The 24,574-nt window shown below is 41.9% G+C and overlaps 1 protein-coding gene across 1 annotated transcript in view; it reads right to left on the bottom strand.

The window, feature by feature from the left end:
* The window catches only part of GRIA3 (glutamate ionotropic receptor AMPA type subunit 3), a 292,117-nt gene that overhangs the window by 204,089 nt on the left and 63,454 nt on the right, over nucleotides 1-24,574 (bottom strand). The window contains 1 exon segment of the mRNA XM_070464057.1: nucleotides 11,254-11,493. Coding sequence (XP_070320158.1) covers nucleotides 11,254-11,493 — 240 coding nt within the window.

Genomic DNA, 24,574 nt, shown 5'->3' with positions numbered 1-24,574 from the left:
CTTTTCTTCAACATCCTTGACTGAGCCAATCACCTCTCACAACAGGGTGTTCTTGATGTGTGCTTGGAGGCTCTGAGTATATGAGAAGAGACAGAATGTTTCTGGAGAACATTCTGTTTCTCAGCATTCCTCCTGACTTCCTAGATACAAAATAAACTCTTGAAATTACCCTTAAAAACTTGGGGCATAGAAAGTCAGTACTCTGTGTGACCATATGCCTATGAGAAAGCAAATGTGGCCCCTCAAGTCTACAATGCAATGTATGTCAACCTCAGTTTAGAGAACTCTCCAAACATCTCTTTCCCGTAATAACTCATTATGGGTCTGTCATCCATGAATTCATCTAAGCCTTTACTTGGGGGGAGAGGGAAGCTATTTATATTTTCAGTCTAATCCACCACTCGGTGTAATGAGTTCCATATGTTTCTTCCATTTTCTACCTGCTGTGAAAAGTAAGGCTTCCTTTATCTGTCCTAAACTCACCTCTATGGGCTATATGCTGGTACGACACACACACACACACTCACGCACTCACTCTCTCTGTCTCACACACACACACACTCTCTCTCTCACACACGCACAGTCTTTCTCTGTCTCTGTTTCATACTCATTCTCTGATTCTCTCTCTCCCCTCTCTCACACACACTCTGTCTTTGTCTCTGTCACACACATTCTCTCTCTCTCCTCCTCTCTCTCTCTCACACACACACACTTTCTCAGTCACCACATTCTCTCTCCCCCCCCCACACACATTCTCTTACACTCTCTCTCACACACACTCTCTGTCTCTGTCACATTCTCTCTCTCCCTCTCTCTCTCTCTCTCTCACACACACACACACACACACTTTCTCAGTCACCACATTCTCTCTCCCCCCCCACACACATTCTCTTACACTCTCTCTCTCTCACACACACTCTCTGTCTCTGTCACATTCTCTCTCTGCCTCTCTCTCTCTCTCTCTCACACACACACACACACACACACTCACATGTGATTTAGGAGGGAAAATGACCCCACTATTAATCGTCATCTCTATTTACAGGCGTATTAAAAATTCAAATGAAAGGAAGCTGAAATAATGCAATTCAAAGTGAACACAGTGGCAGCTAATTACCCCAAGGAGAAGGACGTAAATCCTTGACAAAACAGAGGCCGGTTGACGCAGGACTCGGCGGAAATAAATGAGAGGCCTGCTAGGGAATCGGTGCCTGGCCGCGCCCTGCCTGCCTGCGGTGAAGTTGAAGCACCCTGTGCAAGTTCAGTGTGGCCCAGGAACATAACCTGTCAGCCTCCTCGCCTGACATGATCTTAATTAGCCTCTGTTCTACTGCCGAGAAAGCCTGCTGAGGCAGTTAGCACCAGAGAATTAATCAGATCGTTTGTGGAGTCGACAAGCAGGACAGCAGTCGACACTGGCAACTTATTGACTGGAAAGGATCCATGGAGACTGGGAGTGTTGTAGGCTCTATTCACGCCCCTCTTTCCCCCTGAAAGAGGGTGCTCCACAGAGACTGGGGGGGAGGTGCTCCCCCTTAACCTCTGCCCCTCCCCACCAGCATATTCTGTCTTCCTGGCTCCTGTACATGGTATGGCTAAGGCATCCCGTGTAGCTGTGTTGATGCCAAACAATGTGTTTGACTGTGAGGGAGAGGGAGCGAGCACTGTGGATTTTGTGGCAAATTGCACTTTTGCTACAGGATTAGTTAGGAAAATGGAATATTGCCAGCGTTTCCCTCCCTCCTTTTGTTTACTGCCTATTTTCAACAGCTCTGTAATTGCTTTCCATTTCGTAAAAGGAACATTGTTCCCTTTTTTGGTTTTTCTTTTAATTGTGTTGCTCTCCCTAAGCTCTGACGTTTGGGAACATTGATGAGAAGGCCATGTTGTTTTGGGTCTGGATACCTACTCGGCCTTAGCCATCAAAGCAAGATTGTTGCTAGGAAAGGCAGTTGGGTGGTAGGCTCAGAAAGATGTTTAAGGTCTTCTATGAAGCCTTCTCTGATGGGTCCAGCTTGCTTATTGTGAGCTCTTTTTTTTTTCTTATTTGGACTCTCACAAATGCATACTATCCAATCAAATTCTCATTTGTGCTATTTTGTATTTATCTTTGCTTCATGTGTATAGATCCTATCCTGTCACTCTGACCATAAAGTAAGATCTTCAATGCTAAATGTGCCACCTTCCACTGAATGTAACTCTTAACACCAATCTAGGTACAGTAAGAGATAAGATGGGTCCATTCCAACCCCTTGAGGAATTCTTACAGCCATTTGTCCTTTGACCCTGCTGCCACCTTGGCACTATTGCTATCTCGGTCCAGACAACTTTGAGGGTGGGGTGGGGGTGCTGTCCTGTGCACTGAAGGATGTTTAGCAGCATTCCCAGGGATCAAACCCAGGTCTCCTGCATTGTAGGCAGATTCTTTAATCCAGCTGAGCCACAAGGGAAGCCCATGAATACTGGAGTAGGTAGCCTATCCCTTCTCCAGCGGATCTTCCTGACCCAGGAATTGAACCGGGGCCTCCTGCATTGCAGGCAGATTCTTTACCAACTGAGCTATCAGGGAAGCCCTCCTGTTCTCTACCTACTATGAAAAATGTCTCTAGATATTGCCAAACATCCCCTGCAGGGGGGTAAATCACACTCCCTCTGCATGGAGGATCACTGTTAAAATGATAAGAGGGAAAGTTGATTGAGCATGTTACTGTGTCCAGCTTGGTGCTAAAGACAGGACAGGCATTCTTTTGTTTCCCTTCCATAGCCAGCCCTGCCCTGGCTTGAATGGTTGTCTCAGGGGGCTCCGGGAGATGAACCTCAAAAGTCACAGTTGTAGATCTACACTACAGTCTGTCTCTTCCCCAAGGGACATTTCCAAGAGCCTCGCAAAGGCCTCTCAGGCTCCCCCCTGAATTAATGGGACATGTCTGCTACGTCTTGATGGTGTAAGGACCGCGCATTCATTGAAAACTAGATATTCAGCTTAGTGAGGGTTAATTCCTCAAGGAGCTTGATGAAAAGCAGCAGGTCAGAGCAAAAGCAACCCTGCCAGTTGTCACCTCCCTTTCTCAGATGTGAATACCCTTTCGCACAGCTCCGGCATGCTAGGGGGCTACACATCTATTTCTTTCACTCACAGTGGCATTTGAGCTCAGGAAGCAGAATTTCCAGCAAGCCCACTGGAGTGTCATTCCTATCCTAAATCCTGACCAGTTGTCTTGCAGACAACGCAATCAGTCACCAGAGGGAGGGGGCAAAAGAAGGTAGATCAACCAGTGAGGGTGCATTCTCCTGTGGAGGAGTGGACTACTCCAAGCACTGCTTTGAAGATGAAGGACAACCCAAGAGAAAAATTTTGACATTTCAGCTTAGTGTGTCTCTGGAGAGGAATATACCTCTGGCTGCGAAGTTAATTCAGTCTCAAATTCACTGCCACCAAGGAGTTAACACTACATTCAAATTAGTCGTGTCATTCGATGGAGAAATATTCTACTTATGGAAAATACCTTTATAGGACAACTGCCTTTCTGAGTCTGAGCTGGAAATATTACTGTAAACAGGATCTAATCACAGCGAAGCCTTTTTTCAGCTTTGCATGACAGCTGTAAAATATGACAGTATTTATTAATAGTCACTGCAGTCTAATCTGCAGCATTGGAGAGATACAGTGGAATATGTTAAGCTACCGAGAGAACAATTTCCACAGTAACTAATATTCTGCTTTTGAAAGGGTAGTTGAATGTCTTGTGATTTTTTTTTTCCCTCAACTGATGGTCCACTCCCAGGAACAAGCTACTGAGCTAATAACCTTTGTGGAGAGGAAGTGTTTAAATGATAATTTATTTCAAGAGCTGACAACAAATTGCTCGGCACTTTTTCTCTTTATGCCCCAAAGCAGTCAAGGATGTGCAAATCGAAGTATTAAAAAATATGACAGCTTTAGTATTTTCATTTTCAATGAAATTCTCATTATAGACATATGTACAGTCTTTTATTCATAATCCAGTCCAAATAGTCATTCACTATTATTGTTGTGCAGACCCTTGAGATATTCCTATAGTTGAAGCCTCATCACAATAGATTAGGCAGGCTGCAGAAACTACCAAATGTCTCAGGTACTGTCAGCCCCGATTATTGCTGCTCAAACAGGGGAATTTAGTATCTGTCTCTCAACAGATAATGTACTCTCTGGCGCTACCTGATTTATTCAGATGTAAAAAGTAGCTTGAATTTCAATAACAACTCCTTTGGCTTCATTGTTCCCAGAAGGCAACTGGACATGACTAGAATTGGAGCCATCTGTTACCTTTGCACATCCTTTAATCAGTTCTTACAGTGAAGGAGAAAAAAAAATTCTTGATAATCTGTCTTTTAAAAAATTTATTTCCTGCTACTTTCTTTAAACTTCCTGCCAAGTAACCATGGTAGAATCTATTGGGTTGACTGAAAAGTTCGTTCAGGTTTTCCTGTAACATCTTATGGAAAACTTGTGTGAACATTTTGACCAACCCAGTATCATCAGTCTCTCCTTTGCTTTCTTCTTCTTCAACCAAAAACAGCCACTTAGTGATGACGACTTGCAAGTTCAGATGTTCTCTGGACTCCGGAAATGGCCTTGGCCCCAGAGAGGAATCTGTGAGTTCAGACTCACCTCAGAGTTAGGTCCCCACCATAGCATTCTACGAGTGGGCACCATGGGCAAAGCCACCTATCTGGCTGCATTTACTACTTTTGCTCCCCACCTGCCTCTTAGCCTGGATTTTTCACCCACTGCTTATCTGGATTCCTGGGACTCTGGGACCAAAGGCTCTTGTGATCAGCCTTTAAGAAAGAAGTGGACAACTAGGGTTCATCCCCAGGGAGGTGACTAAGATAGGGATGTTCTAGGTAATAGTTCCTTTGAAGAATAGCTGAAGGGAATACTAGGGGACGAGCTCATCATAATGTCAATGTTAAAAGTGTGGGAGGCAATATGGCAGCCCAGTGAACAACACACACAGGCTGTGGAATGTGGCAGGCTTTGCTCGAAATCCTGGGTCTCATTACTTTGGCACGCTAAGCTGAATGATCCCTAGGAGCCATTATTTCATCTCTTTATAATTTGGTTTCCTTCTGTTGTAAAGATGCAAGGATGCCATGAGGATTAAATGTGATCATTCACAAACTCAGGACCTAGTATGTAATAAGTGCTTAAAAATGGCAGCTGCTCTTATCAAACTAAGATAATAAAAATAATGACAAAAATTGGGATCTGTTGTCTTGTACCAAGGACTGGTACTGGGATGTGTATGTGTGCATGCATGTGCATGTGTGCGTGTGTGTGTGTGTGTGTGTGCGCGTAGAAAGGGAGAGAGACACACACAGTGAGAGGGTTTGTGCCTTATTTGGGAAAGAAGAACTGGATGACAGGGATGAAGCCAGGTTATATAAGTAGGTAGTAAATGACAATGTACAGGAAGGTGTGAGGGTTTGAAGCTCTGCTTGCCTCTCTGTAGAGTTAAAATCCAGCCAATCTGAAAAAAACATTCATGGTCCTTAGAGAAAGGCTCTTTGTCCTTGTCTTGGAGAATCTCTTTACTTCTCAAACCCTTCAGGATATTTTAACATTTTCCCACCTTCCTAGCTATTTGGCAACACTTTAATCTTTTCACCGGGTGCCTGCTCTAATGAATGCAAATTTTCTTGGTGGATGGGGGGGAAAGTTGGGTTAAAAATGAACTTTTCCAAGGCCCTGAGATAAATGACTGCTTCAGCAACAGGATCTCAAATTCTCAAAGGCAGGAGAATTCTGCCTAAATACTGCCTGTAGCTGAGCACTAGGCAACAGCCAGTAATTGTTTGTTGACTGATGGGCTACTTGCTGTCACTGCCCGTGTTCTTGCCACAAACTTCTAGCGCAAACAGAAAGGTCTGTGAGAAGGCGGGTGACTTCCTGAGAGTTACCTGGGAACTGAGTAGGGAGTTTCAGGTGGAGAATGGGAAACGGCAGGAGTTTATTGAACACTGGCAAGAAGGTAGGGACTAGTTGCCTCAAAGGGCACTTGGAGCTATTATCTCATTATCTAAGCTGAGAGCCACAGGCTGGGCCGGGTTCTTTCATCTCTGTGGGTTGTGCCCATTGAAGCCAAGGAGAGTTGTCAGGTGCACGAGAGAGTCTGGCTGCAGTTCTCAAACGTGTTGCTGTTCTGGGGGAAAGGTTAGCACCACAGAGAGCTAGATCACTTGCACCCAAAATATAGGTCTAATAGCAAAGTGGAAGCACTTTTATGCAGGTGTAGGGACTGGTTAGGACAGAGATGCCAAGCCAGGGAGGGCAGGTGTAAGTAAGTGCCATAGTGAGGAGCCCTGGATAAGTAAAAAAGTAAAAATGGGGTGGAAATGGTTAAGACTTTGTACTTTCACTTTAGGGGGCACAGGTTTGATCCCTGGTCAGGAAGCTATGATCCCCATGCAGTGTAGCCTTAAAAAAGGGTCAGTATAGAGAAGAAGGTACAAAGAGGGTGTATATCATACTTAGTAAAGCTCATAACTTTTCCAAAAACTGACTTTTGATGTAGATAGCCCCAAGAGCATCAATTTTAATTTTGCATTAACAAATCAAGGTGGTTATTTTAGTAACTAAGTAAGGTGATGACCTGCAAACAAAAAAACCAGAACTTACTCTGCAGACAGAAATCAAAGCATACCTAACAAAGCTTTGAAATCCACTCAGTGGTTCACAATTTCAGAGATAAAATTACCCTGATTGTGCTATAAATATTTTAAATGACCTCAAACGTTTAACCCATTTCTCAGCTCCTCGCTCATCTCTGCCCTTATACAGTGGAGTCACATCATTTGTATATTTAGCTTATTTGATTGTAATTATAGGTGCTCCCTTCTGTCTCTCTCCAGTTTCCATTTCTCTCTTATGTAATTTTAAAAATTCTAAAATTATACTTTGCAGTTGTAATTTTCCCCATAATGTTTATTACTGGAGCAATAGATGATCATTGTAGAAAAAAGAGAAAATATAGAATAGACATACTACTGAATATTTTAGCAAACCATACAACAGAGTTTGAGTTACAAATTGGGTTTTCTCTTTCTTCAGTTTTCTTTCTTTCTTCTTTCCTCCCTCCCTCCCTCTTTCCTTTCCTTTGTTTCCTTCCTGCTTCCCTCCATTCTTGGTTTTTCTGTCTCTTTCAGTCCAACATTAAAAAAAAGTCATGGGCTTCTTCTGGATGAATCACTAGTGGAGTTGGGAAAACACTAAGTACGTACCCAGGCCTGTGCTAGAAACTGGGTAAGCCCAAAGTCTCAACCTCGGGACTAAGTAATGTTCTACTATCACAATGGAGAGAAGCACTTGGGAAGGTCAATAGCAGCCCCAGTGAATTAACAACAGAAAGAAAATAATGCCAAGTGAATGACATGGACAAAAGGGTTCTGGGGGCCTTCAGAGGTGTGCAGGATCTCTGCTCCTTAAAACTGGTTCTCCTCCTGCCCTCAGTACCTCAGTAAATAGCGTCACCTTATCACCCAGTCTCTCAAGTCAAAAGATTAGCAGTCATTCACGAATCCTTCCTTTCCCTCACATCCCACAGTCAATCTGTCACCAAGTTCTGTTGATTCTGGGTCCAAAATATATTTCAACCCTGTCTGCTTTTCTCCATTTCCAGCCTCATCTAAGCTGCCATCATTTCTCACCTATAGAAACTTAACGTGACTCCCCTGCTCAGAATCCTCCAATGACTTCCCACTGTAGTTACAATAAAATTCATATTCCTTATCTTGGCTCCTGTGTGTATGCCATGGCTTTTATCTGACTTCTGTTTTCATTCTCATCTTAGGTCACTCTCCACTTCCTCACAACCCTTTAGCCACACTTGTCTTCTTTCAGTTTCTCAAACATACTAAGCTCTCTCTGCCACAGGGCCTTTGCACTTGCTGTTTTCATTGCTTAAAAACTCATTCCCTCTATTCTTCACATGACTGTTCCCTTCTAATTCTTTAGTTCTCAACTGAAATGCTCCTTCTTCATGAGGCTGTCACTGAGAATCCTTTGACAATTATGTCCTATCGATTAGTATCAGTCTTTGTTTCCTTCCTAGCACCTGACCTAAATATAAAATTTTTGCTTATTTTTATTTCTTTGCTTACTTATTTTTCTCTATCTCCTTTCTTAGAATGTAAGCTTTATAATGGCAGGAGACATGTCTATCCTTTTCAGCAATTTAACCCTACCACCTATTGAATGAATGAATTGTGCACTGGAATGGTCAGGAAAAGCTACCTTGAGGAGGTAGAGTTTGAAGTGGGTTTTGAAAAACAGAAGGATAGGCAGGAAGAATTTCCATAATCAAGATGGAGAGAATTCCAGGCAGTAGTAGAAGGGCAGTTGCTGAGGCAAGCATGGGTCTGGCACATTTGGGCAACAGTGGAAAATGGGCGTAGACTGCAGTGGACGTTTCCCATCAGGTAACATAAAGACAACAGGTTTGTTCGTTGGTTGAGGCATAATTATGCCTTGAGGAGTAGACTGCTTTTATTTTTCAATGTGGGCAAATAAAAACCATTGAAAATTTTGGACCCAGGTTGTGGTGTGCAGTGTTTTAAGAAGGCTTTCTAAGGGGGAAATTAGTATAAAACTTTCTAGAAAATTACTTCTTAGAGCAGATTAATCCCACCAGCTAAATGGCTATTATAGAGGAAAAAAATATGAACCCACATGAGTCAGAAAGGTTTCATTTGGTTCTAAGAGCACAGAACTGAACAAATTATTTAATGAGATGATTTGAGAAAGAAGATGCAGGATTAGGGAATAAAGATGTGGACTTACTTAGTGGCCCAGTGGTTAAGACTTCATGTTTCCAATGCAGGGGATGCAGGTTTGATCCCTGGTTGGGAAACTAAGATCCCACATGCTGTGGAGCAGCTAAGCCCATGCACCACAGTTGGAGAGCTCATGTGCTCTAGAGCCTGTGCATTGCAACGAAGGCCCAGCAACAGCCAAAAATGGAAGAATGAGAGATGGACTTTTGCTTCCTTTCCTCCAATGGAAAGCTAATGGGCAAAGGAGGGTCATGAGAGATGAGGAGAGAATACATGAACTTGTGTCTCCTGCTTTTCAAAAAGTATTAGCAGAACTGATATTTAGTTTTAAAAAATTTCAGGAGAGAAGTTGTCCAATTTACAAATTTTAGTTCTGAAAATTAGATTTTTAGGCACTAGATTCTACTGTATATAATACATGGAAATATGCTACTTCATCTTCAGTGTTTGAAAGAAAGGAAATGCATTAAAATTTAGCAAATTGTGAATTAGAACATTTAAACAATTTTGGTACCCTAGTCAGGCAAAGATGTGCAAGGACACAGGGTACTCCTTTCTGATTCTGCCTTTTGTTCATGTTCTTTCTTTCTTCCCCAAACTCTATCTCCCTCTTCTCTTCCAGTCCACAGTTTATACATCCTTTAAGGCCTGGCTCCTCTAGCCAGCCTTTCAAAATTCTACTTTCTTGGAGTGTTACTTTTTCATAAGTCTTGCAACAATCAGAATCTGTAGTGTACCACTTAATTTGCTACTGAGTTTGATACTTTGTTCTGAAAGTTGTTCATGAATTGTTTCCTTAATGTCCTTTTTCTGTCTACCACCACTGGAACTGTATTATATAAGCATGTATCACAAGATTTGAATAAACCATTGAGGGTGGATAACACCTTATAGATTGGTTGACTAATTAACTGATAATATGTAAGCTGGATTAGTAATAAGATTCAAAGTATCCCAAGTCTGGTATAATATTAAAAGTCATAGCATGTTACATTAAGAAGGGACATAACTTTGGTTAGGAGATCAAGGTCAAGAAAGCCTCAATGAGTTGGTTAAGGTCAGAGAGCTAGTGAATGGCAGAGGATGGACTAGAACTCTGCTCTCCTGTTTCAGGTTCATGAAATTTGATAATATTTTGGAGGTAAGTACCATAAGCAAATACAGGCCTTAGTGTTTCCTGAGAGGGTTTGATGATTTATCAAAATAAGGGTGAAGTGAAGAGCACTCTGGATTCCTAAAAACAAAATGGCCCTTCAAGTTAAGTTACCTATAAGGACATCATTTCCAGTGATCCCTCAGAGAGGTCTTCCATTTGCTCCTTCTTTCTCTGAGTCAGAAAATCCTGAGTCAGAGACAGCCATTCCCTGCGTATGCACGTGTCCTAAGTCACTTAGTGTCCAAATCTTTGTGACCCCATGGACTGTAGCCCACCAGGCTCCTCTGTCCATGGGATTTCCCAGGTACAAATACTGGAGTGGGTAGCCAGTCACTTCTCCAAGGGACCTGCCTGACCCAGGGATTGAACTCAGGTCTCCTGTGTCTCCTGCATTGGCAGGCAGATTCTTTATCACTAGCACCACTTGGCAAGCCCTTCCCTGCATATAACCAGGGGTATAGGCAAATAAGTGATAAAGTAATATTGTCTTTTAGAATCTCATGGTGATAGGATTCCCTGGTTTTACTAAGAAAGCCCTCAAAGATAACTAGATTTTAGAGGAGTCTGTTTAGCTGCACTATGATGTGTATACCTAACTGGATACTATTCAAGATCAGACCCCTAATTTTTGAGACTCTTTCAATATAATATGTCTAACTCTTAGAAAATCTATCCATCCCCCAAACCCAGTTTAGCCAGTCTCCATTCATTATTTCCATCAGCTAGTTGCTGAGGCCCTACAATCTGAAAGCCTAATGTGATCTGGAAGCCAGAGACACTGCCACCAGTCCCAGCTTTGGGGTTAAGCTACTGTGTGAAAAAGCACTTTTCCTTTTTGGGCTTCAGTTTTCTCATCTATGAAATGGGGATAATTGTGGTCTCTGGCTGGATTAATTCTGCAAAAACTTTCCAGCTTAGGCCTTTCTCTATTTTAGACTAAGCTACTTTTGCTTTGTGTATTTTAGACCAGATCAATTATTTTGAGGAGGGGGGAGGGTTCTTTTTCAGCAACAGTGATTCAACCAGGAAGATAATCCGAAACCCCTTTTCAAAGTTTGGGATGGGAGGACATGTATAATTTGAAAAATTAGATTCTAAAATTAGTATTGCTTTGATTCTTTTTTTTTGGCCTTACTCTTCATTTTTTTTTGAATAATAATTACAGTTTTAAAAGCATATGAGATTTTATTTACTGAAAGAGAAGGGGACAAGTGTGAGTTGAGGAAGGTTGAATACCACTGTTACATGAATATTCAAAGAGGAGAGCAGATGCCTCTTCTTACCTCTTTCTGTGTCGTAAAGGTACACAAACTTCTCCCACTTGTAGTGACCCAGAAGACTCAGGATGGCGCCCTTCAAGGCTGGGCGCATCTGGATGACAAACTGCACATCTGCATCAGTGGGGAAGCTGGGCGTGACAAAGGATGTGTGCAGGGCCCCACAGAAGGAGGTCAGAGTGTTCATGGACATCTGGTCATAGAATCCAAAGATGGCATACACCCCTCTCGAGAACTGGGAGCAGACTGCAATGAGAAAAAGAGAAAGACATTTCAGTAACTTCATGGTCCTCTGCTGCGGCTTGCAGGGTTGGAAATACAGTGCATAGTTAGACTCTAAAAGACAGACAGAAAACCAGTGGTTGCTGAAGTCTCTAGAAGCCCTTGGAAAATCTAGTTGCCCAGCAGGAAAAGGATAAGAAAGGGAAGAATTTATCTGATGCAGTTGCATCTTCTCTATGAGAGAAAACTCAGCATGAGCAGGAAAAAAAAAAGAGGAATGTGGGAAGCAAAGAGGTGAAGGTTGTCTTACCCTCCTTCAGCAAACCTCCCAGCTCACCCCCAAGGCACCAAGTGCTCCCACACTTCCACCGTAGCTGCCCAGGGGCCTCTTAGGATACCCAGGCCCCATCAAGGTATTGGGTTGGCTCAAAAGTTCATTCAGGTTTTTCCAGAAGGTGTTATGGGAGAGCCCAGACGAGCTTTCTGGCCAACCCAATAGAATAATCTTGTGTCTCACCCCTGCAGTGCTTTTCTGCTAGGTAACATAGTGACTGATGATTTAGTCAGATGAACTGCAAATGTGTCTTCTATGGAAATGTGTTACTCCTCTTAGGTTGTTGTTGTTTAGTCACTAAGTCTTGTTTGACTCTTTGTGACCCATGGACTACAGCCCACCAGGCTCCTCTGTCCATGGGATTTTCCAGGCAAGAATACTGGAGTGGGTTGCCATTTCCTTCTCCAGGGGATCTTCCTGACCCAGGGGTCAAACCCACATCTCTTGTGTCTCCTGCATTGGCAGGTGAGTTCTTTACCACTGAGCCACTTGAGAAGCCCCTTCTTAGGTTACATAATGCTTTGCCTATCTAGTTATGTTATGATGGACACCCATTATGTAGACTAATAATGAGGAGAATTTCAGATTCTGAGCAGGTCATTGGGAATACTGGCTTTTCAGTGCCCATGGGGTAGGTGGGCCAATTCTGCCCCTGTGTAATAGGTAAAGTTCTATCTTAATCCTTTTGATTTGATCTTCTAGACCTGGTAGCCCACACACAGAATGTTCATGTCCTCCTCACGATTGTGGTGAGTTTTCCTCCATCTCAAAATGGGTCACACCACTACATCTTCCTTCTTCAGGCCCAGATGAGCTTAAAAAATGGGAACCAATCTCAATATTAGCGTAAGTAGAACAAAATTAGCAAAGCAAATCAGCTACAACAGCACCATGTGGTACATTCCCAAACCAAGTGGAAATGATCTTCAGATTATTTGCACTACTGCTCCCTTCCATTCATGCGAAGCAGGCAGAACAGGCAGCTGATAATGTGGTGTGATTTAAGGGCCCCTGCTTGGTCATCCTTATCAGCTAGGAAGCCAACATTAGGCTTACTTTTTCAGCTTTCGAGTTATGAAATAAAGCCTATGGCTTGGGGGCCCCCTCTCCCAAATTATAAACTTTTTTAGCTATTAACATGTCTGATTAGATGTCAGGACAAGTAAGAAAATGGATAGGTTCAGTTTTGATGGGAATGGGTGGGTCAGAGAAGAGAATGTAAAGGGTTTGTTCCCTTTTATCAGCCAAACTCATGGCTCATTGGCTTGAGGTAGCATTTCAAGGGTGATTATCAGTCACTCAAGGGCCTCCTTAGGGGAAGACAATTGCTTCCAACTTGAGGAATTCTAAGTGACCTCCAAACACATGCAAGAAAAGCCTTTATATTAAAAGGAAAAACCAACTAGAGAATGAACCTGGAGCATTTCATGACATGGGGCCAAAAGAAGTATTCTGAAACAAAAAGAAAGTGGCTAGATGGCACTTTGTCTTAATCATCACCAAAGGAGACATGAAGGAGAGTCCCATTTCCAAATTCATCCTGTTAATGTAGAATTTTGCAGTACTAGGTCAAATCTTGGCCAATACACATAATCTTCTGTATAACATTGACAACAATAATGATAACAGTTCCTGAGTTCTTAGTAGGTACCAGCCCATGTGCTAAACATACATATCATCTCTTTTAATATTTCCAACAACCTCATGAGGTATTACTATCATTTCTATTTAATAGATAAGAATTCTGAGACTAAAAAATGTTCTATCTCTTAAGTGGAGGGGCCAGGACTTGAACCTGAGTCCAACTCCAAAACTCACACTCCCTGGGAGCCAAAACCAAACAGTGACATTGGACAGTATTTATGGGCTTGAATGAAATAGAGTTTCCAGATTTGGCAAATAAAAATATTTTAAATATATATTTACATAACTAGAAAATAGATAAATAGAATGTCCAATTAAATTTGAATTTCAGATAAATAAGAAATTATTTTTAGTTTAAATATGCCTCAAATTCACACATATACTAAAAAATTACTTGCTTATTTGAAATTCATGTTTAATTGAAAATCCTGAATTTTATCTGGCAGCCCTAGAAAGAATCCAGTCTTATTAACAGTCATGGGGCTGGAAGACTGGAATAAGCAATCGTGGCTTTTCATCCAAAATGACTCAGGAGGTAGCCAGTCATTCTTAGATCTATACCAACTAGCATACAATTCTACATATTTTTCAACAAAGAAATCCCAACCAGGCAAAATTATGAACAATAATTGAGGGAGAAATACTTGGAGAGAGACAAACGTATAGCTATGATCCTCTTAGAGTTTCAAAAAGCCCCTGGTGTATTGGAAAGAAACAGAAAATTAAAGTAGGTTATAGATTCCTTTTTTTTTTTTAAATAAAACCTTGCATTGCTCTTGTAATCATTGTTTTTGAACCTCGTGGGTACAGAATTAGTCATTACTAGTTTATACATGGACATTTCATTATTTATTTATTTAAAATACATTGAACACTCAGAACCATCACTCAACCCAAGTTGAGTTACCTAAGTTACTAATAACTTAGTTTTACCTATGTCTTCTTCCTCTGTTCTATCTTCCTGTTTTGATTCTCTCCCTCCCCCTGAGGTAACTACTACACTGAATTTTTAATTGGTTTTCTAAAAGAAATACACAGATGCACCTAAACAACATAATGCTATTTTTGCTTGTTTTAAAACTTGATAAGAAGGAAGTCATGTTGTATACGTGAAACCCAGACTCCAGGCAGGAGCACCCAGTGAAATCTTTAAGCTTATGTATGGTGACAAGTAGAATAAGACTCAGGAAGATCTAAAAATGGGTGAGTGAGCAGGTGTGAGGGAGCCCAGTGACAATTTAAAAAATTCCAAACTAAGCTTACAGCTTCGGCCGGGCTCAGGTGAGAGACCTGGGAGTATTATATTGTAGATCAGTGGCACCTTTCAGAGAACACTCAGCTACTGTGATCTAACAGGCAGACACACAGCGATGGACATCAACAAGGTGCATGTTAGGAAAAAATCAGTAAGTGTTCTATTCCTTTTTTTTTCTTAGAGTATAATTGCTTTACAATATCATGTTAGTTTCTGCTGTACAACAGTGTGAATCAGCTATATGTACACATATATCCCCTCCCTCTTGGACCTCCCTCCCACCCCATCCCACCCCTCTAGGTCATCACAGAGCACTGAGCTGAGCTTGTGCTATAAAGCAGCTTCCCACTGGCTATTTATTTTACACGTGGTAGCATATATATGTCAATGCTACTCTCCCAGTTTGAACCACCCTTCCCTCCCCACCCCGTGTCCATATGTCTGTTCTCTACATCTGCGTCTCTATTCCTGCCTGCAAATAGGTTCATCTTCCTTTTGGAGAAAACAGAGGTGCAGCTGTCCTGCAAATACTGCTCTGCATAGTTACACTTGCTGTGTCTCAACATGTGCAAGTAACGTAAGCAGAAGGCCCAGTGGGAAGACAACTGCCACACGAGGACAGGGGTAATAGCCGTTCAGGGAAGCTGGGGCATAAGGGACCTGTGAGTGGGGCAGAAGGTCCCTTCTTGGCTGCAGAAAGTAGGGCTGAATAGTACACTGAGCTGACCCAAGGGATAGTGTCTATGTTTCTAGGTCCTTAGAATGTTTGAAATAGAAGAAACTTAAATACTCTGGCATTCACTGTCTTTTCAGGCACAATTTTTAGTGTAGAATCTTTTCTCCAGGTGAACTTCTATGTGGCAAGGTCCAGTAGATAAGAGATATAGTGAATATCTTTTCTGCTTCAACACAGAGTCCCATTGATGCCTCCCTAGCCTAAAGAAACTGACACAAGGTGAGGAAGTGTCTTGCACAAGGTCATGCAATGAATTATGAACCAGTCTCTCAGAATTGCTTCATCAGCATCTCCACGCCATCTCTGCTCCAGTGCTATCTAGGGCAGCATGGGTCAGGATTTGCCTGGAGTGAAAGTGACTTACCCACAATACCTAGCTCTCAGCATAGACGGATCCACAAGGGGTTTCCCGTGACTCATCTGCCAGCTGCTGCTCTCAGTTCCCTCCAGCCTCAAATATCAGTGAGAACAGGTGGCAGATTGGTAGGTGAGCTTTGGGGACTTGTGATTCTTTGGGGCAATGTGTGTTATTTTTATCTGAATCCTTAATGAACCACACCCATGTATTTATCTCAGGAGACTAGTCCCTGGTAAAATAACGATGGAAGAAATAGCTGTCTTGGCAGTCTTACGAAGCCATGAAGTGTAAAAGGAAGGGGCAAAAGCTTTTGAGGCAGGTGGACTTTACTTCTAGTTATGGCTCTACCAGTCTTAGGCTGCACGACTTAAACTCTGTGAGCCTCAGTATAGGATAGAGATTATGAAGGCAGGTTCTAGAGTTGGATCCTTTAGGGTGAAATCCTGAATTCATCACTTATTAGGCAAATTACTTAATATCTCTGTTTCCGACCCAGTTTCTTCATCTGTAAAAATGAGATAATAGTGCCTGTCTCAGAATTGGTTGTGAAAGTCAAAATGATTCCATTCATGGGAAGCATCCATCTATAACAGTACCTGGCATGTAAGAGATACTCGCTTAATGCTAGCTATTTATTCATGCAACAAATAGTTGTAGAGCATCTACTATGTGCTGGTACCATTATAGGTAATAGGAGATACAGGAGAGAAAATTGATCCTGTCCTCCCAAAACATGTGTACTAGTGAGGGGAAAAGAGGGTAAGAAATGAGATAAGTAAAAAGTAAAGTATGTCTTGTTATAAATGTGACTTGGTTATTGTCATGGAGTGAGGAGTAAATGAAATGGTACAGGGGAAATACATGGTGCTTAGCATATACTTGGCGACTAAATAGTTTATTTTGTGTTTCTTTTCTCTTGCCAACTCTTTACTTTGCACTCTGTTGACCCCATCAGGTTACACCTCCTGCAGCAACCACTGCCCTTGACTTCACACTAAATACCCAGGAAGCCCAGTTTTTCTTCTCTTTCAGCTTCGCTAGACATTTCTTCAGTGTTCTTTCCTGTTCTCACTCCTGGGTCACTTCTGGGTAGTCATGGGTTCAGGAAGAACCCTGCTAATTTGACTTTGTCCTCTGACTCTTCTCCTCCATATATAATTCCCTTGTGCAGGTAAAATGCTGTCTCCACTCGGGGCCTCCATGGCTTCCCAGTATGAAATATCATGATTGTCTGCTTGCTAAGAATACCTGTCTCCATCTCTTCCTCCTAGCAAAACAGCAAATTCTTTTAGTTGAAGATGTCATTTCTGACTACATTCTGGATTCCTGGGGATTCTAGTGTAGCTCACCGGCTGTGTTCCCCTCGGTGTTGAGTGACAAGCAAGGCTGGAGCCAGCTGTCACACTTTTATTTATAGTCCCCAAGTCTGTAGGGTCGGGACAGGTATTGAGAATGTACAGTGTGGCAGCTAATTACACCACCCATATTTCAAAAGGCCTCATTACAAAAATGTCAAACAACTTGATTATCCCAAAGATCAGAATAACAATATTCCATATCATTTACAGAACACTTTCTATAGCCTTTTGAATTGGGGGAAAAAAGGAAACTGAAGTCTCTTGCTGACTTAATGATCACATTTGAAACAAGCAGGAAGAAGGAAAACATAGCTATGGAGGAACCAGTAGAGATATACCACAAGAGGGTTCTCTAGGTAATACCACAGTACACTGAATTCCAGGGGATCAAGGAAGCTTAGAGATGGAAGATCATGGAGTCCAGTATTTTCTAAAGCTGTGATGCTGGTCCATGGTGAAGTTTCCAGTCTGGTGAAATATCCGTGTGTGTGTGTGTGTGTGTGTGTGTTGGGGGAAGGTTGACAACTGTTCTTTTTTAGGAAAAATAGTCTTTTTCTCTGTATCATTTCTATTGTCTGAGTGTTGTATGTAGAGTCCTTTCTTTTCTGAAATAATGATGATGTTTATGATACCACTCATATATATATACATTCAAATATATATACATACATATATATACAAATTTATATGTATATATACATATATACACACACATATATGTATGTATATATATGAATTTATATGGATATATATGCCCTCTTTGCAGCAGACCAAATAATTGTGTCCCTAAAGATGTCCATGTCTTAATCCCCAAAATCTGTGAATTAGGTTACATGGTAGAGAGGAATTAAGGCTGCCAATAGAATTAAGGTTGCTAATCAGTTGACTTTAAAATAGTGACATTATCCTGGATTATCTGCATGGCCCAATGTAAATGTGGAAGACAGAAGTTGAAAAAAGAGTCAGTATCAGAGTGATGTGATATGAAAAAGATTTGACCAGCCACAACTATGAATAGAGATGGAGGGGGGCTATGAAAGTAGGTGGTGTCTACCTTGGGAAAGTAGGTGGTGAGTTGCCTTGGGAAAGGCAAGAAAATGAATTCCCTTTTAGAGCCTCTGGACAGAAATGCTGCCATGCCAACACCTTGATCTGACCTACAGAGCTGGAAGATTATAAACTTGTGCTTTTTTAAGATGCTAAATTTGTGGTAATTTGTTATAGTAGTAAATAATACACTTAACACAGCAAAAGTTAAATGTTGCTGACTCTCTAGATCAAACTATACTCCACTAACCCTTTTAACACCCTTAAAACATTTATGGATCCGAAAAGTCCAGAAGTTTGGATACTAAGAATCAAATCTAATTTCTAATTCAGCACAGGAACCACCTCCCATGAGGTTGTGTTACTTCTCTTTGAATACTTCCAGTGACATGGGAGCTCATTACTCACAGGCAGCACTTTCCCTGCGGGGCAGCTATGATGACAAGGGAGTGCTTCCTTAAATTGAACCTCAGTTCACCTCCTGGGCCTCTTGAATGCCACATGATACATTGAGTCCCAATTCCACATGCCCTCTGCTTACTTTTATAGGAAGCTCAAAAATACAATTGACATACTCAAGAGATCCATAAGGGCTATTAGCTATTCAAGTGTGTGCCTTTATTCTTACTAGGCTGCCTTCTTCCTGCCAGGCTAAAACTCTGCTAAAAGATTCCACCTCTTCCTGAATCCCTGACACTTCCAGAAGCCATCATTCCAACTCCTTCTTTACCTTCATTACTAATGATGGGATGATGAGGACCTAGCACCCCTCTGCATCTGCACCCTACCTTCTGCCTCATCACTCAACTGAACCTGCTCTCTCAAGTTGGATGATGACCTGCTCACTGCCAAATCCAACTCTGTGCACTGACATCATTTGACTTGACTGCTGAGCAGCATTTGACATTGTTGGCCACATCCTCCCCCTTGAAATTTCCCTCTCCGCTTTCAAGAGCATTAAACTCTGCTGGCTCTTCCATCGTTATGGCTCCTTTTCAGTTTCCTCTTAGTCCATCACCTCGATGAAAATGTGTCCAAACATTTTTGTCTTTGGCCCTCTTTTCTTCTTACTCTAAAGGTTTATCTTTTTCATTCAACAAGTATTTGTGGAGTTCCTGGTATGTGCCAGGCAGAGAAGGGGGAGGGTCTCATCTCACTACCTTCATGTGAATGAATTCCAAATAGGTGCCTCTAGCTTCAGACACACTCCTGAGTTCCAGATCCACATTTCTGACCGCTCATAAAACAGCGCCACCTAGAGGCCTTCATGGCAATCACACACTCAGTGCATTATTTCTCACTCCCATGCACCATCACAGATCTGTTCCTTCTCAACCACCGCGCTACTGGCATTTGGGGCTGGATGATTCTCTGTTGTGGGGACTGCCCTGTGCATTATACGATATTTAGCAGCATCCCTGGCCTTTACCCATTAGATGTCAGCAGCGCTACCACCACCCACCAATTGTGACAACCCTAAATGACTGAAGTGAAGTGAAGTGAAGTGAAAGTAGCTCAGTCATGTCTGACTCTTTGTGACCCCATGGGCTATACAGTCCATGGAATTCTCCAGGCAAGAATACTGGAGTGGGTAGCCTTTCCCTTCTCCAGGGGATCTTCCCAACCCAGGGATCGAACCCAGGTCTCCCACATTGCAGGTGGATTCTTCACCAGCTGAACCACCAGGGAAGCCCCTAAATGCCTGAAAATAGCAGCAAATATCCCCTGGCGGCATTGTCACCCCATTCCCATCTGCCTCCTGCCTCCTCCATTCTCTGATATCCACAGGATTTGGTTATGACTCCCTCTCCACAGAGAACAAGGCTTTACCCTAGTGAAAAGGCATGCATATTGAGGTAATCCCATCAGTTATTTTAATGATGAAAGTTAGGAAGCGTGGACTCTACAAAGTCCACTATATAGGTGGGTACTTCCCTGGTCTTGCCCTAAAATTGACTATTCGTGTTTAACCTGGGGATGTAAGAGAGGAAGAATTAGGTAAAGGAAGGGTTGGGGTGGGGTAGAAGCCAGCTCATCCTTTCTCTGGGTTCATACAGATCAGCCTTCCAATCTGCTTGAACATCCTTTGGTCTTGGGTTCTAGTAACCACAGTTGGGTGCTTATAGATTCCAAAGTCAGAACAAGGTGTCAACCCATTCTCCAGCTGATGATTCCATGGTTTAATTATCTTTGGGTTAATTCTCTTGAACATTTTGTTCTGCTCTCAGGAGTATCCTGCCTTCTGACAGTCTAACTAGTTATTTTTGCAATTACATGGCATGTATCTCAATGCTGGCAAAGAAAACACTCATTATCAACATTTGATCCTACTTGAATATAGCCGCTTGCAAATGTACACATTAACATATGAACACACGTATTTTGGAACATTCATCTTTTTTTCAACTCTTAAGTGCAAACTACCCTTCCCTAGCAATGTCAGAAATGGTAGGAGAAGTGCTGAGTTGGGTTGGGGTAAGGAGATGCTTTTTAGGCCCTTTTATATCAAGACATGTGGTTAAGGGCTGGAGCTCATGAGTTTAAAATTTTTTGTTTATTCATTCATCAAATGAAATGTTGAGTGCTCTTGAGTGACAAACACTGTCTGTGTGTTGGGATACAGCAGTGAGCAAAACAGATTCGACCTCTGTCCTCATGGTGCTTACAGTCTAGTATTGGAAGCAAACTAATAAAAGAATCATACAGATCTGTGATTACCATGTTCTAAGTACTAAGAAGGAAAGGTATTAGAGTGCTATGAGGCTATGTGACAAGGTGACTTTAATTTAGATGAGGTCAAGGGGAAAGATATCTGGCCATGTGACATGTGAGCTGATGCCTGAGAGTAGAAGAGCATCCCAGGCAGAGAAAATAGCACTTTCTGAGACCCAGATGGAGGACAGCATTTGATGTACTCCAGGCACTGAAAGATGCCTAGCCTGACTGAAGTGTGGCCAGTAAGGAGGAGCTACAAGAAGAGCCTGGTAGGAGGCAGAGACCCAACTGTGAGGGACCTTGTAGGATGCTGGTAAGGAATTCTGATTTTACTCTAAGGACAACAGGGGGAAATCATGGAAGCACTTTGCTCATTGTTATTCCATGAGCAGATTTATATTTTTAAAAGATTTATCTGGCTGGTGTATGGACAGTAAACTTAAGGGGGTGTTGGTGAGAGCAGGGAGAACATTTGAGATACTTTCCTACAGTCTAAATGAGAGACAAGAGTGTTCTAGATTTGAGTTGTGTTAATGGATGTGGAAAAAACTGGAGTTTATTTTTGAGGTCAAATGACTGAATTTGGGCTGCTTATTTAAACTCTCCAAACCTCATTTATAAATTTATAACCATTAGACTGATAATACCTACCCCATAACATTGTTGTGTGGATTAAATGAAGATAAGCAAAGTATGTGGCTCTCATAGAAGTCTGTGCTCAATTGATAAATAGTATCTGCTCTTAATATTATTTTAAAAATTATCTCTCAGTATGTTTGCACTGCAGTGGGTTTTGTTTGTTTGTTTGTTTGTTTTTGGCCATGCCACACAGCATGTGGGATCTTAGTTCCCCGACCAGAGATTGAACCCATGCCCCTGCATTAGAAGTGCAGAGTCTTAACCACTGGACTGCCAGGGTAAGCCTCTGCAATGTGTCTTTATATGGCTTGGTCTCTTAATTTGCTGTGTGGTCTGGGGCCGGTTAGCTCACTGGGCTTCAGGTCTGTTATTTGTCAGCCAGGAGAACTAATACCTGTCCTGCCCACTTCACAGGGATGTGCTGAGAATGGAAATAATAGCTGAAACTCTCCTTTGAAATATTACAAAAGCTGCTATCTAAGTGTCAGTGAGTAAGTGCTCTTGGTTCTCAACTCCCAGTACTTATCATCTCCATAACAAATAGCTCAACAGAATCGTCATTCTTCCCAGCCTCCATCTCTGCTATTCACCTACGTGTCTCCATCAATCATCTAAAGTTGTCAGGGGCCTGTCTTGACTTGCAACTCATTTTACATGGGATTTTAGCACAACTCTTAATTGAAAAACTAATTGATTCAGTGATACAGTCACAGTCAATGAAACAATTTCTAAAGCTGGGCAGGAAAGTGATGAACTCTGATGATGCATTTGAATCAACCCTAAGATTTGTCATTGACAGATAAGAGCCTCAAGTTCGATATCATGCCACATAGCACTGGAGCGCCACTGTCTTTAATTTTGCAGCCTACGCTGGGCTGAGGGGAGGGTGAGCTTGGCCCCTAAACCAAACTTATTCTTAAAAGTAAATTAATGGTTATCTGTTATGCATGCTTGGAATACTTCATAACTAAAACCAAAGCCATATAAACATAATAAATTGTTTAGGTCCACTGTCAGTCAGCAAGACAAGCTTTTATTTGCCATTCTGTTTGAATTCCTTAGCATCACATTCTCAATGTGGAGTGTGATGGCCGAGATCACCCTATAGGTGTTTACAATGCAAAGAGCCCCTCTATAGTTTGATTGGGCTTCCCTGGTGGTTCAACTGGTAAAGAATCTGCCTGCAATGTGGGAGACCTGGATTCGATCCCTGGGTTGGGAAGATCCCCTGGAGAAGGGAATGGCTACCCACTCCAGTATTCTAGCCTAGAGAATTCCATGGACTATACAGTCCATGGGGTCGCAAAGAGGCAAACACGACTGAGCGATGATTAGTTAGCTAGCTAGCTATAGTTTGATTGACAGGTGGGCATTCCATTTCATTCTGAACACGGCTGCTGATGGTGAGCTCACCACTTTTTCCAAAGTAGTGCATTCTACTTTTAGATAGCTCTTGTGATAAGACATTTCCTTATTACATTGAGCATATATCTACCTCTCTGTAACTTTCACCACCTAAGGTTCCTTTTTGTCTGAGGCTTACCGAAATATCTACTCTCTCTTCTAATGGCAGGCTTTCAAACATCTGAAGATATATTTCCCACCTGCCTGTGCCTTCTCTTATTCAGGCTAATCACTCCTGGCACTTCAGATGTATGTCGCAGATCCCAGGCCTTCACCACTCTGACCACCTTCCTCCTGACGTGTTTCAGTTTCTCAAGTGTCACTCTTAAGAGACTGATGTCTGGAACTGAGCACCACACTGCCAGTGAGGTTGAACCCATTCAGAAGACAGAGAACTGATGCCTTCTCACTGCCTATTTTGGACTAGACATCATGTATTTATCAGTCCTGCCTAGGATAGCATTGATTTTATTTTTATGCATCCACTGTAGAATTCTATGGAAACTCCTCTTATGTTGTGGTCTTGAATTTATATCCCAGGTATTTTGTTTAGGAACTTCTGCCAAGCCAGGCTTCCCCTAACCTTGGATATGTGCTGTTAATTTTTTTTTATACATTTCCCCCTTTTAAAATGTCCTTATGGCTTTGACCCAGTCTTTTTTTTTTTTTCAAATTAAATTTTTTTTTTGGCCATGCTGCATGATATGTGGGATCTTAGTTCCCCAACCAGCAATTGAACCCATGCTCCCTGCAGGGGAAGCACAGAGTCTTGACTACTGGACCACTAGGGGAGTCTCCTTGACCCAGTCTTTTAAATCTTGATTTGGTTAACAAGATCATTAGCTATCACTTCCAGTTACGTGTCATCTACAAATTTCGATCAGCCTGCTTTGGGTGGCATTATCCCAATTGTTGGTGAAAATTCTGAAGAAGACAGGGTCAAGGACAGAATCAATTGCCATGCTACTTTATTCTTTACCCCTATGGTTTCCAGGATGACAATAACTAGGTAATAAGTACACCGGGTAGAATTCTTCAGTCTGCTCCAAAAGTATCTTTAATACTCTTACAGTTTAGGCAATATAAATAACTCTTACTACTGATCTTTGTTCTTCAGACACCTTCACAGGTCTGAAATTCAGGAAAAAAAATAACTGGAATGATTTTCTTTTCTCCTGGTATTATTATCTCTGACCATACATCTTTACTAGTTATTATTGAGTTTTATGAGGCAGAAGTAAAAAAAAAAAGGAAACTAAGAATAGACAGAGAAATACTTTCTGGTAAAGAATGAAGCACCAGAATAATTGGGCAACTACTTTCTATCCTCTATCTCAAGCAGTGTGTTATTACCTAAGGTCAGAAAACTGATTCGTTGCCCTTTGTTGTCAGAAAGCAAATGGCTTTTCCATTTTATGAGTAGAACAATTGATATCTGATCAGTTCCTGGGATCTATGGTCCTTAGCATCTGTGGCTCCTAGTTGACTTTAAATATACTATAAACAGCCTTATAAGATTTCCCAAATGCAATCCTGATGGGAAGCAACTCTTGAAAAGCCATCTTCACAATACCCAGATTGGTAGTTATACAAAACAGTTCACCTTACTGCTGCA

This window comes from Odocoileus virginianus, unplaced genomic scaffold, assembly GCF_023699985.2.
Source record: "Odocoileus virginianus isolate 20LAN1187 ecotype Illinois unplaced genomic scaffold, Ovbor_1.2 Unplaced_Contig_12, whole genome shotgun sequence".
Classification (NCBI taxonomy): Eukaryota; Metazoa; Chordata; class Mammalia; order Artiodactyla; family Cervidae; genus Odocoileus; species Odocoileus virginianus.
This window is presented reverse-complemented; position numbering and strand designations above follow the sequence as displayed.